Raw genomic sequence first — 14,634 nt, forward strand, 5'->3', positions numbered from 1 at the left:
TCATCCTCACTTTAAAGATGGACACAAGTGGCATGATAATTATGGTTGCTTACTGATCACTCTAGCATGGTACAAAGTCAGCTTCATATTTCAGTCTTTCTTGGTCATGCTACCCAAAGCAACCTACAGATTTAATGTGATCCTTATCAAACTACCCATGACATTCTTCACAGAAATAGAACAAATAATCCTAAAATTCATATGGAACCATAAAAGACCCAGAATTGCCAAAGCAATCCTGAGGAAAAAGAACAAAGCGGGAGGCATAACCCTCCCAGACTTCAGACAATACTACAAAGCTACTACAAATACTACTACTAATCAAAACAGTGTGGTACCGGCACAAAGACAGACACATAGATCAATGGAACAGAATAGAGAGCCCAGAAATAAGCCCACACACCTATGGACAATTTAATCTTTGACAAAGGAGGGAAGAATATACAATGGGGAAAAGACAGTCTTTTCAGCAAGTTGTGTTGGGAAAATTGGACAGCCACATGAAAATCAATGAAGTTAGAACATTCCCTCACATCATAGACAAAAACGAACTCAAAATGGCTTAAAGACTTACATATAAGACATGACACCATAAAACCCCTAGAAGAGAATACAGGCAAAACATTCTCTGACATAAATCATACCAATGTTTTCTTAGATCAGTCTCCCAAGGCAATAGAAATAAAATCAAAATTAAACAAATGGGGCCTATTCACACTTATAAGCTTTTGCACAGCAAAGGAAACCATAATCAAAATTAAAAGACAACCTAAGGAATGGAAGAAAATATTTCCAAATGATATGACTGACAAGGGCTTAATTTCAAAAATATACAAAGAGCTCATACAATTTAATAACAACAACAAAAAAAAAATCGAAAAGTGGGCAGAATATCTAAATAGACACTTCTCCAGAGAAGACATACAGATGGCCCATCGGCACATGAAAAGATGCTCATCATTCCTAATCATCAGAGAAATGCAAATCAAAACTACAATGAGGTGCCACCTCAACACTGGTCAGAATGGCGCTCATCAAAAAGTCTACAAATAACAAATGCTGGAGAGGGTGTGGAGAAAAGGGAGCCCTCCTACACTGTTGGTGGGAATGTAAATTGGTGCAGCCACTATGGAAAACAGTATGAAGGTTCCTCAAAAAACTAAAAATAGAGTTGCCATATGTTCCAGCAATCCCATTCCTGGGCATATACCCAGACAAAACCTTAATTCGAAAAGATACATGCACCCAGTGTTCAAAACAGCACTATTTATAGTAGCCAAGACATGGAAACAACCTAAATGCCCAACAACAGATGAAAGATAAAGAAGATGTGGTACATATATACAATGGACTATTGCTCAGCCATAAAAAAGAATGAAATAATGCCATTTGCAGCAACATGGATGAACCTAGACATTATCATACTAAGTGAAGTAAGCCAGACAGAGAAAGACAAATACCATATGCTATCACTTATATGTGGAATCTAAAATACAACACAAATGAACTTACCCACGAAACAGAAACAGACTCACAGAGAACAGACTTGTGGTTCCCAAGGTGCGGGCAGGGGAGGGAAGGATTGGGAGTTTGGGATTAGCAGATGCCACCTATTATATATAGGATGGATAAACAGCAAGGTCCTACTGTGTGGCATAGGGAACTATATTCAATATCCTGCAATAAACCATAATGGAAAAAAATGTGAAAAATATTATATATATGTATAACTGAATCACTTTGCTGTAAGCAGAAATTAACACATTGTAAATCAACTATACTCCAGTAAAAAGTTTTTTAAAAATTTAAATTTTTCTTACTTGCCTAAGGAAACTATAGTGAAAAAATATATATTCTCTGAAATAAGTAAGACAGCCAAGTAACTTTTTAGTAGAAATGCACAACTACTCATTTATTTCAGTTTTCAGATAAACGGCATGAGGTTTATCACAAATATATTATCTACATGTTTTTTTCCCTTCTTTCACATATAAACCTCGATGAAGCACAGAATTTTAAAAGTTGCCAGAAAACTATTTTCGCCAAAACCCTTATTTTGCCAAATGTGGAAACATCAATGTCCAGCAGATCTTACAGTTTATACTGAATAATGCATGGGTTACATGGTGGATAATACTGGGTTACATGATGGCAACAGTTGTTCTATTTGAAGTACAGGGTTAGCAGGCGCCAAGCAACTCTCTGTTGGAAAAAGCAAGGCTCTCTCTAAAACTGCCTAATAGTCACTGCATTAGACTTCCCATTTCAGGTGTAAGGTTTGGGGCCACACTTCACACTGCACTTGTAAAATGTTCTACATTTTTCATTCATTGTAAAAATAATGTGTTTTAGTTGTTTTTTTAAACATTTTTTAAAATTTTATTTATTCATTTGGTTGTGCCGGGTCTTAGTTGCGGCAGGCAGGCTCCTTAGCTGTGGCATGTGAATTCTCAGTTGCAGCATGCATGTGGGATCTAGTTCCCTGACCAGGGATCGAACCCGGCCCCCCTGCTTTGGGAGCACGGAGTCTTAACCCTGCGCCACCAGGGAAGTCCCAAAATAATGTGTTTTAAATGAGTCATTTAACCCATAACCCATTATGGGTTAAATTGTGTCCCCCGTAAAGATATCTAGAAGTCCTAACTCTTAGTACATGTGACTGTCACCTTATTTGGAAATAGGGTCTTTGCAAATGTAATCAAGATGAGGTCATTTGGGTGGCCCTAATCCAATATGACTGATGTCCTGGTTAAGAGAGGAGAATGCCATGTGAAGATAGACACTCAGGGAGAATGTCATGTGATGAAGGGGTCAGAGACTTGAGCCATGCAGCTAAAGCCAAGGAGTGTCAGGAACTGATGGCCATCACCAGTAAGTCTATTGTCTTACATCGTCAGTTTTCATGTGCACACTTCACAAAATGAAGCTCCATTCATCCATGCATGCACATTTATTACCTAGGAAGCCACAGACATTGTTAGATGGGACTTAGGGAAGCCAAGAGCGTGATATCACGTGTGAGGGTGTGTTTGGGGCATGAGGAAGGGAAGTTAACAATTAAAGTTGTGATATATATATAAGTGCCATGATGGTATAAGCACAGAGAAATGAGAAGAGGCAAACAGGCTCAGGATATTGGGTGAATTGCCCTCTTGAGCTGAGTCTTAACACAGAAGAATTAGCCTGGAGGTGAAGAGAAGCTCTGGAGAGAGGAAACCACGTTTGCAAGAATACAGAGATATGCCATGATCAAGCATAGTGTGATACTGATGGCAACACTGGTATTTTGGCATTTATTTTTCAGAGTATGTTAATGCCTATATTTGATTTTAAAACATAGACACATATGGTGTTATGGGCTGAATTGTGTCCCCCTCTCCCCAATTTATATGTCGAAGTCCTAACTCCCTGTACCTCAGAATGTAACCATATTTGGAGATTAGGTCTTTAAAAGGTGATTAAGTTAAATGAGTCTTTTAGGGTAGGCCCCAATCCAATATGACTGGTGTCCTTATAAAAGGAGGAAATTGGGACACACAGAGAGACCCCAGGAATGTGCACGCACAGAGAAAAGATCAAGTGAGGACACAGCTAGAAGGCAGCCATCTGTAAGCCAAGGAGACAGGTCTTGGGAGAAACCAAACCTACCCAGCCTGTGGTATTTGTTATGGCAGCCCGAGAAAACGAATTCAATGACCAAAGCACGAGAAATCTGGTGGAGGATGGCAAGAAGCGAGGCTGTGACACAGGCAAGGGCTAGAATACAAGGGGCCTTGTATTCCACACTGAGGAAATCTGATGTCATCCTGATGACAATAACAAACACATTGAAGAATTAGGCAGGAGATAAATCAGATATGTATTTTAGAAAAATCCCTCTAGAATGCAGTGTGGAAGACCAGAGAAAAGAAAGATCAGAAGGAGGCTATTGGAAGCAAGAAGGGATTAAGGTTTGAATTAATTGGTGGACTGGTTGTGAGGAATGAGGGAGAGGGATCCAGAGTAACTCCAGGATGGGTAGAGAGTGGTACCATTGCCCTTTGTAGGGAAACACAGAAGGAGCACCATCAAGGAAGAGGGCGATAAGGTAAGTAGTGGACGTGCTGGACTCAAGATGCCTGTGAGTTTTATAACCTTCTCAGCACACAGGAAGGCACAGTGGTCCTGCAAATCAGAAAGGAAGAGAGAACCCTTGGTAGTGTGCAAAGTTCAGATAGTGGTTCAAGCAATGGGAAGCAGTGAGATCACCCAGGAAAAGGTATCATGAGAAGAAGGTTACAAACAAATCCCTGGGGAATAACAAGGGTTTTTAAACCCCCTAAACAAAAATGAGGGTCAAAGCAAACGTAGGAATGTTTTCAATATGAACAGAGGAAACAAAGGCCAGCTACAGGATGGAGTTGAAAAGACTTGAAGAGTAATTTTTACCTCTATCTATTTCACACAGAGATGGGAAACGCAAGATGCGTCACCTACAAATGATGGTTTTCAGTACATTCTACAATTGTTCAGATACGCGAACGTTCAGTTCAACCTGGAAAGATGGCTCAGAGACCTAGACTGTTGCTCTCCTTAGGCTGAAGTGCCGCATTTCCCTTCCTGGATACCAGAACTGCTACTAATTGAGAGTGGATTATATAATCTTATATTTGTCTGGTCTTTATAATATTACATAATTTATATAAGTTTATATTTTTGAACATGTCACCATGAAGGAAAGAGACTACACATACACATGTATATGTGTATATGTATGTCTGTGATTTTTTAACAAATGTATCAGATTAACATTGCTTGAAAGCAGTCACCTTGGGAATCAATCCAATTATTCTTACTATATACTATTATGCAAAACAGTTTAGAATTTCTTTGCAAAATACTACAGAGCAGTAGCATGGACTTGAATTTTTGGAAAGAGCTGAGCCAATCAGTTAAGCCTAATGAAACACACACACAGAGACACACACACACACACACACACACACAGGCAATAGTTTTTTTGTATCAAAAGCAAGATATGACTGGTTGAGTACCTGAGAAAAATGGTTATGTCTTGCATAACATGGTCTTCTTTTGAAAAAATTTACTTTCCTATAGATACAGAATTATATTCACTACTATGTCTTTGTCTTTATTTTTTATAGTAGGCATCTGTTACTTTTAAAGTCAGAAGAAAGCTACTTTCGTAATGAAAAAAGGATGTCTCCAAAAATTACCTAAGACATTTGCCCCTTAGGCAATTCCAAAAGAGAACTTCTGTAAGTAATCTGTGCAATCGTGCCTCCCTAAAATAAATATACAGCTTCTCAGGGTCAGTACCTTGGGGTTATTACTCCTTTTAAGTTCTCATATGTATTTAATAGAAAAAGAATAGGAAAAGTTTATACCAACATAATGGCACTCATTATCTCTTGGAATATAGAATTTTGAGAGCTTTTTATATATATTGTTATCTTGTTTCTATTTTCTGACTTACAGAAAAACCAATGAACATGTATTGCTTTGGATTAAGAAAAATAGTAAAGTTGCAAACAAAATTAGCAACACCTGAAAAGGCATACATTCCTTTAAAAATCAATAAATCACTATTTTCCCAAACACATAAAGTTATTAGTTAGTCTTACAACCTACATTATATCAGCTTTTTTCCACTTTGCCTCCTTAGAGATTTATATTTAAAGAAAATAGGCCTGTATATAATTTTATGACATAATTTCCTAAACATTTCATTCAACTGGTTGCTCAATAAACATTGATCAAATAATGTACTAGGCAGAGGGGAACTGAAACTTCATGAAGCCTGCCTGAGAAAGTTTAAAATTATAAAGAAGCAAAAATGAGAGCCTTGCAGTGGCTACCTATGTAAGAAAGATACAGCTGCTGGTCACCGGCTGGATTTGCTCTCCTTCCCCCATCTGTTCTCCCCCAACTACATCCAGGCACAATTTTATACCTGGAAGAAGGTATGAGACTGTAGGGTTTTACATGCATACTATGTACTTCAAGATTCATAATTTCAGAAATTCACATATTTCTGGATCAGTTTCCTAATAACCGGCTCAGAATGTCTGCCCAAAGAATATGGCTTATAACAGTCATCGCTTCTCTTTAAAACAAATCCCTTAAGAACGGAAATACAGTTTTATCTATCTCTACAAATACCACCACATATCCTAAGTTTAGAATAAAATAAATAACATCTATATAAAAGTAGTGTATTTTAAAATATATTTCTGCAAATCTATTTCAATCAATATAAGTAGGCTGATCTTAAACAACAGGAAAATCCAGAGGTCATAACTTTAGAGGCAGTCTGCTGCCATAAAATCAAGAAGGCTAAAAATCTCAGATTTCACTACTCTTCATTCTGAAGAACAGCTGAGTATGTCATTGTATCCTTAATTTATTTCACATTTCAATATAACACTACATTTTCTATTTTCTCTTTGCACACACACACATAAATGTGTATAACCACCAACCCACAATTCAGAAAGGCCAGTCCATATTAATACTGGTGGATACTTTTCAGAATTTGAAGAACAAATTGAAAAAAAAGAAAGGTTAATGCATTCAGAAGAAAATAAAGCTTTCTTACAAGGCAGGACTCAGTGTCAACTCCGGCAGCATCTCTCTCCCCATGATTAATTGCTTTGCACACAGGTAATCTCAATGGTTTACTGTACCTGGTTTTTAACACTTGCATATCTTTTCAGGTGTTTTATAAATTCTGGTCGAGAAGTGTTTCGTGAAATTATAAGAGCCATGCTTCCATTATTTAATCTGAAATTAAATATTTGTATTTAACATTAAAATATTTATTAAGACAGTACATCAGAAACTACTCTGTATCATTCCTCCTAACAAATAATGTTTACTAGAAGTTATAGGCAAGTAAATAAATCACCATCACATTAAATTTACCTAAAATTATTAAATCATATCTTGCTGTGCTGTCTTTTAAATGAAACAGCCTTTCAAATTAGTTTTATTAAACAACTGATTTCCTTCTCACCAAGCACTGACACCAAGCACTTCTTAAAAAATGAATCATCATGCATCCTATTCACATATCAAGACATAATTTGAAATCCAATGTACTTACTTAGGGATTCTAAGTGTGAAACCATGTATTTTTTTAAAGATGTGTTGTACGATAGTTAATAAATACAAATGGTCTAACAACTAGTTCAACACTTTTTAAAATCTAAAGTGTGATTTAAATATTTATTTATGGGCAGGTCTAAGTGACATAGGAAACCAAATAAATCAGAGGCTCTTGGATGGATGAACTGGAGTGAACAAATGCTACCACACATGTTCAGTTAAATGACTGAACATTTTAATCTTGCATAACTCTTCAGTTCAATATAAGAGGCTGCAAATTTAGAGGTGTGATTTAGTGCCAAAAAGCCACTCACAGATGCATCTAGCTTTAGAAGGCAGTTTGCAGAAATATGCGCAAATGACTTCTAGGCTCAGTTTCAGTGCAAATATAAAGTTATTCCAAGAATAACAATGACGACATAAAAAAGAGCTCTTTAAATCTTATGGAAGCTCAGGTTAGAGCTGTAAGGGACCTTGGAGATTACCCAGTCATTCACTCAGTTTATGTAGAAGGAAAAGAAGCCCCGAAGTTTAAGTGATTGGTTCAAAGACAGAGAAAAACAAAATAATCACTGGAACCAGAGCGCTTAATCCAGGGTCCACCATTCCTTTTACGCATTATGTCACCTCTTCCCAACTGGTAATAAATAGTACAAAAACATCAAAAAATCTAGAAACAATAAATGCTGGCGAGCGTGTGGAGAAAAGGGAACACTCTTACACTGCTGGTGGGAATGTGAATTGGTACAGCCACTACGGAGAACAGTATGGAGGTTCCTTTAAAAACTACAAATAGAACTACCATATGACCCAGCAATCCCACTACTGGGCATATACCCTGAGAAAACCATATTTCAAAAAGAGTCATGTACCAAAATGTTCACTGCAGCTCTATTTACAATAGCCAGGACATGGAAGCAACCTAAGTGTCCATCGACAGATGAATGGATAAAGAAGATGTGGCACATATATACAATGGAATATTACTCAGCCATAAAAAGAAATAAAAATGAGTTATTTGTAGTGAGGTGGATGGACTTAGAGTCTGTCATACACAGTGAAGTAAGTCAGAAAGAGAAAGAACAAATACTGTATGCTAACACATACATATGGAATCTAAGGGAAAAAAATGTCATGAAGAGCCTAGGGGTAAGACAGGAATAAAGATGCAGACCTACTAAAGAATGGACTTGAGGATATGGGGAGTGGGAAGGGTAATCTGTGACAAAGTGAGAGAGTGGCATGGACATATATACACTACCAAATGTAAAATAGACAGCTAGTGGGAAGCAGCTGTATAACACAGGGAGATCAGCTCTGTGCTTTGTGACCACCTAGAGGGGTGGGATAGGGAGGGTGGGAGGGAGGGAGACGCAAGAGGGAAGAGATATGGGAACATATGTATAACTGATTCACTTTGTTATAAAGCAGAAACTAACACACCATTGTAAAGCAATTATACTCCAATAAAGACGTAAAAAAAAAAATAGTACCAAAACATTAGTGTTTTGTGCATTCTTGATTTTTTTTAATTACTTAGTAAATTTACTGGTAAACATGAAAAGCATTTCACGTGTCTACGTTTCAATACTTATTAGTAACTGAAACACAAGCTATGTGCCTGGCACTGTTCTAAATATTTTCCATACATTAATGCATATAATCTTAGAAAAATTCGAATATAAAAAAATTAGTTCCTATCAGCAACTCACACTGAGGTATTTTGAAGTAAATTATACTTTCCTGTGAAAAAATAAATAAAGGTGGAAGTTGAAACTCCTTTGCAATTTCGCTGAATCATCCAGAAGCTAAATTTTTGAATACCTTGGTCAGCTGAGGCTCTGATGTAAAGGCCTTTAAAAAAATGGCATGTTTGCTTACAATCCACAGAAGACATCTCTAACTAATCATCCTCCTCTGAAAAATTCATCAGTGCAGATGGAACCTGGAGAGTAAGCAGTGGAATTCCAGGCCAGCTGGAAAATGACTGGAGCAGCTTGAAGGAGGCATGAATCGACTGCTCCCAGGAGAGCAGTACTACTTCCCACGAAGGTCCTCGAGCAAACACGAGAGTCAGAGATGGCGTAGGGCTAGAGCAGCATTGTGTGGAGTCCTGGAGAATGTAGCTCTAGTCAGCCAGCCAGATCTTCACTTTTCATGGGGGAAACTACACTAGGGAGATGCACAGCTATCTAGGGTTTCTGAGGGTATGGGGAGGAAACAATCAGCCTCAATTTCTAAACCACACAAGCTCCAGCACTAGAGATAATTAATGAGACTCTGACATCTGATTTTTAAAATAGTTTCTCGGGCTTCCCTGGTGGCGCAGTGGTTGAGAGTCTGCCTGCCGATGCAGGGGACACAGGTTCGTGCCCCAGTCTGGGAAGATCCCACATGCCGCAGAGCAGCTGGGCCCGTGAGCCACGGCGGCTGAGCCTGCGCGTCCGGAGCCTGTGCTCCACAACGGGAGAGGCCACAACAGTGAGAGGCCACGTACCGCAAAAAAAAAAAAAAAAAAAAAAAAGTTTCTCTTCTTCTCTAACTTTGGATATTTCCCTCTTTCTTACCTTCCTATCAATTGCCAAGGAAAACATTTTAAATCAATCCCTTTACCAATTGTTAATCCTTCAGATTAAATATTTTGCAGGGAAGTTGAGACTAATCATTAAAATGATGTTATGAATTGCCAAAGTACATACATAAGTCATTCTTTTATTCCACTTCTGGGGAAAATCTAGCGGTGACGACATTATGCAACATTCATCACCTTTCTTCTATGCTCTACAGAAACGCAAGAGAAATATATTTTCAGACCAATGATGGACAACTACATGAAAAGGATGTGCAAGAGATGGAATAGCTATAGCTTGTGGATAAAATGATATATAAAATGTCTCATGAAAATGTGGGCAGTAGATTCCAATGTACCACAATTCACACTAAATATAACTAAAATGTTTCCTTTGACTAAAAGTATCATACACACATACATGCTATTCCTGCTAAGGTTGTATACGTCTGCACTAAAATCGAAAGGCAGAGGTGTGCATAAGGAATACCAGAATTAAATATAATATTCTCAATGACTGGTAAATAAATAAATAAAGCAAAGTAGACATAAAATAACACAATAAGATGATGTCAATAAAACCCAAGGAATATTATTTTAGCCTCAGTGATATTAAAAAATCAAAGTAAATTATCATTTTTCCAGCATAACAGTTACTCTCAGCCTACTCTGAAGACAAATCCCTTAAAATCAACTCAGAAATGACCTCTTGATAATATTCTAGTTAGCCAAGAGTTAGCAGGGTATTCTGAAAGATAAATGTGGTTTATAGAAAAGTTTCAATGGGGCTTCCCTGGTGGCACAGTGGTTAAGAATCCGCCTATCAATGCAGGGGACACGGGTTCGAGCCCTGGCCCGGGAAGATCCCACATGCTGCAGAGCAACTAAGCCCGTGCACCACAACTACTGAGACTGCACTCTAGAGCCCACGAGCCACAACTGCTGAAGCCTGCATACAAGAGAAGCCACCACAATGAGAAGCCTGCCCACCCCAACGAAGAGTAGCCCCCGCTCACCGCAACTAGACAAAGCCCGTGCGCAGCAACAAAGACCCAACTCAGCCAAAAATAAATAAATGAATGAATGAAAAGTATCAATGATTCAATAAAAACGCTTACTAACCTGGTATTAGGTGCCAAGCCTCTAGGTGCCACTGAACACAGGCATGGAATTGCCATAATGCTGACATTCAAGAACTGACCCTGGATCATTTGCCACTGATCATTACAGTCTAAAGGTAATGGAAGGGATTGGTTACTTTCCCCCACCAGATCAAAATGTCAATAGAGCCCTGCTCAGTTCTCAAGGAGGTAACTTCATACTCACCAGATTTCAGAGATCCCTGTGCCCTCCTAAAAGTAAGAAAACAAGACAAAGAAACATCACATCACACACGAAAAAATAGCATCTATTAAACATGAGATGATTAGAGAACCCAACATTATATATATTAGATTCAGCAGTAAGTAAAAATATGTGAACAATTCTGTCACTGCATTAGTTGTTGATTCATTGATTCATCAGTAACAATGATTTTCAAAATTTCTTTTAAGACTAGAGCACTTCCTTTGTGTGGCTTTGAGTAATATTTTTGTTCCACATTAGAAATTCTCATGAGGGCAGAAACTATGGATTTTGTTCGTTTGTTTGTAGGCATATTTTATCCAAGGTGTCCGGCATACAGCAGGTACTTTAATAAACAGATATTGAATGGACGGATGGATGGATGGATGGAGTGAATAGTTGTTTCTGAAGACAGATGCCGAACTACGTGGCCTAATAGCATCTGTAGGACCCCATGATTCTATATTCTTCACTAATACGATAGAAGAACAACCAAAGATCACAAGTCTAATAAACTGTTTATATCAAACAGTTTTATGCTTCAAAGAAAGATGCAGACTCCTGTATTACTTTGAGCTGTTCACTTACCTTTCTCCTAAATCCTGAGGGTCGTTAACTGGTAAAAATGATATTTCACATTCCTCTGGCCTAAAATATAATGAAATTTGTTATTAGCACTCATTGACTCTGGGATATGAAATTTGGGGGTTAAGAAAAAAAGACTTACTTAAGTTTTGCCAGTGCCTTAATGACAGCAAAATCCATACGTTGGTTAGGGGACATCCATCGATGTTTTTCTGCCAGAGCCAAAGCTCTTCCACCAAAGCCAAACATAGCTGAGAACCCAAAGCGAAGAAACTTGCCAGTGGTGCTGAAGGTGCAGACATCGACCGGTTGTATGTGCCCTTGAATGTTATATTGAGTATTAGTCAGTCAGCAAGTAAGTAGAGCCAGGTGTCAAAATGGCAAACATAGGAGAGCACAGTTATTTACTCAGAGAAGAAGAAAATGTCAGGCTACTTTATACCATAATATCCTATTTTTCTCTTCCACTCTCACTACCTACAATTACTGCAATTGCCATTTATAACTTTTTTTTTTTTTTTTTTTGCGGTACACGGGCCTCTCACTGTTGTGGCCTCTCCCGTTGCGGAGCACAGGCTCTGGATGCGCAGGCTCAGCGGCCATGGCTCACGGGCCCAGCCGCTCCACGGCATGTGGGATCTTCCCGGACCGGGGCACGAACCTGTGTCCCCTGCATCAGCAGGCGGACTCTCAACCACTGCGCCACCAGGGAAGCCCCATTTATAACGTTTTCAGGTACCAAGGGAAGAGACACAAAGTGGTAAATGTTGCAGCTTACTGCTATTTTAAACAAAGCATGGCTGAGGAAGTGAAGTTGAAGTACATGTGCAGAGTAAACTCAGATTTAACAGATTTGCATTTGTTAGAGCTTACATGCTTTACATCAGTTGAGATAATAAAAGGTCTAGTGGAAGTACACTGGCTAAAAGTTTTTTTCTTGTGCTTTTTTTTTTCTTTTAATAACTAGTCCTAGAGTTTTGGTAGTCAAACAACAGTACCTGATATATTTCATCAGTATGCATGGATTTTCTTGACCTGGTTATCAAATTGTGATCTTGAACATTATTCTATTATTTTCTATCAAGATTATAGTAAAACTTCACTTACTACTCTTTAGAGCACCTGTATTCTGAAAAAATCAGCAGTCACAATAGTGAAGCTTTGCCTAACTGACTTTTGGTTTTTAGTCAGACATTTCCCTGCTTTGAGAGATAAAGAATCTGTCTTAGACAAGCCTGAAGGATATAAAATAGCCTTCCTTATATAAATAGAAACTTCCTTATAAAACATAAACTTCTTTGGAAGAATTCTTACCCATTATAATGTGCAAAGTTGCAGTTACCACATGAGAAATTCCATGAAGAGAATGTGCCAATACATTAGTAGATCCTGCCAAATCAAATTTAAAACATGTATGATCAGTATAGCAAACATTTTAAATTAACCATTTGCTCCTACTTTATAGAGATGTCACTATGTAATGTTCAAATGAAAAATTAAGTGGAAGTGTATAAGTGTATAAGTTTTTGTTCACATCATAGATGCACACTGAATGGCTACTCAATTATTATTTAATCTTTAAATAACTTAAAAATTAGGAAACAAGTTATAGTATCTACTTGCTCACAGCTTCTTCCATCATGAATGTCTGTTTTCTACCTGAAAAAGTGCTAGTTATATCAAAATCTGCTCCATTCAACTTTAATAAACGGGCTTCTTTACCAAAATGCGCACCAACAGCAGAAGGATGGCTCTGGAAAGCAGACAAATGCATAAACACAAAAAAGCCAAATAATAACTAAGAAAAAAGTATAAAATCACTATAAAGTACAAAAGATATGCTTTAAATACATTTTAAAGCTCTCAACCAAATGGAGATCCCTTCTATTATCTGAAAAATGGTACCCCAGATGAAGAAAACTCTTCATCCCATGGTATTTGCCATAGTTTGAGAATCTGTATTGAGACATTATAGGTTTCTGTTTTCCATAATCACTAAGATTATTTAAGATCCACATGAATTTTTCCCACCAGCCTACAAAGAGAAAGAGCTTTCTCAAGTCAGGCCCCTGTAACATTTGTGTGTGTCTGAGATCTTCGGGTAAAGGCCTGGTTTCGAAGGGGAAAATACCAGCTAGCCACTGCCATTCCCAGGAGGTAAAAAGCATTTAAAATTAAGAAGCTACATTTTTCTTGACTTAAGTCCAGTAACAGCCAAGAACTGTGAAAGCATGGATGTACTGTGTACAATCGCTATCAATGCAAAGGCTAGCTAATCAGGACTTTTCCTGTGTGGTCATATGTAATCCCTTCGGTTTGTGTCACTTTGAACAGATGTATTATGCTTGGGCTGCTCATCTGGAGAAGCTGAGTCAATGAAGCCATTATCAAGCAAGACTGTCATTAAAACAATAGTCATCGTGAGGTACCTATCTAAGCATTCATGATTTCCAGACCTCTAGTGAAACCAATGCAAAGAAATGTCCCCCTTAACCAATTGGTAAACTGGTTTTAACTGATTCATCAAACAGTAGTTTATGTTCTGACCCTTGTTACTCAGAATATGTCCCACAGCCCAGCAGCAATGGCCACACCTCCGTGTTTATTACACTCTTGACTCTCAGGCCCCACTCCAGACCTAAGGAGGCATAGTCTGCATTTTATAAGATCCTCAGGTTATGCATATGGAGAGGCCCTCCTCCAGAACGTATGGTTCGAGGATCAGCAGCATCAACATTACTTGCGAGCTTGTTAAAAAGGGAAATTTCTGGGGCTTCCCTGGTGGCGCAGTGGTTGAGAGTCTGCCTGCCGATGCAGGGGACACGGGTTCGTGTCCCGGTCCGGGAAGATCCCACATGTCGCGGAGCGGCTGGGCCCGTGAGCCACGGCTGCTGAGTCTGCGCGTCCGGAGCCTGTGCTCCGCAACGGGAGAGGCCACGACAGTGAGAGGCCCGCGTACCGCAAAAAAAAAAAAACCAAAAACGGGAAATTTCTGGGTTCCACCTCCAACCAATGGAAAGGGAGTAGCT

General features: G+C 38.5%; 1 protein-coding gene across 1 annotated transcript in view; it reads right to left on the reverse strand.

The window, feature by feature from the left end:
• Positions 1–14,634, reverse strand: part of CERKL (ceramide kinase like) — a 148,695-nt gene that overhangs the window by 2,820 nt on the left and 131,241 nt on the right. Inside the window, exons 6-11 of the mRNA XM_033423681.2 lie at positions 12,920–12,994; positions 11,748–11,925; positions 11,609–11,668; positions 11,003–11,028; positions 10,799–10,907; positions 6,687–6,783 (exon numbers count right to left, since the gene is read on the reverse strand). Of these exons, the coding sequence (XP_033279572.2) occupies positions 6,687–6,783; positions 10,799–10,907; positions 11,003–11,028; positions 11,609–11,668; positions 11,748–11,925; positions 12,920–12,994 (545 nt within the window). The remainder of the gene's footprint in view (positions 1–6,686; positions 6,784–10,798; positions 10,908–11,002; positions 11,029–11,608; positions 11,669–11,747; positions 11,926–12,919; positions 12,995–14,634) is intronic.

This window comes from Orcinus orca, chromosome 7 (genome assembly GCF_937001465.1).
Source record: "Orcinus orca chromosome 7, mOrcOrc1.1, whole genome shotgun sequence".
NCBI lineage: Eukaryota > Metazoa > Chordata > Mammalia > Artiodactyla > Delphinidae > Orcinus > Orcinus orca.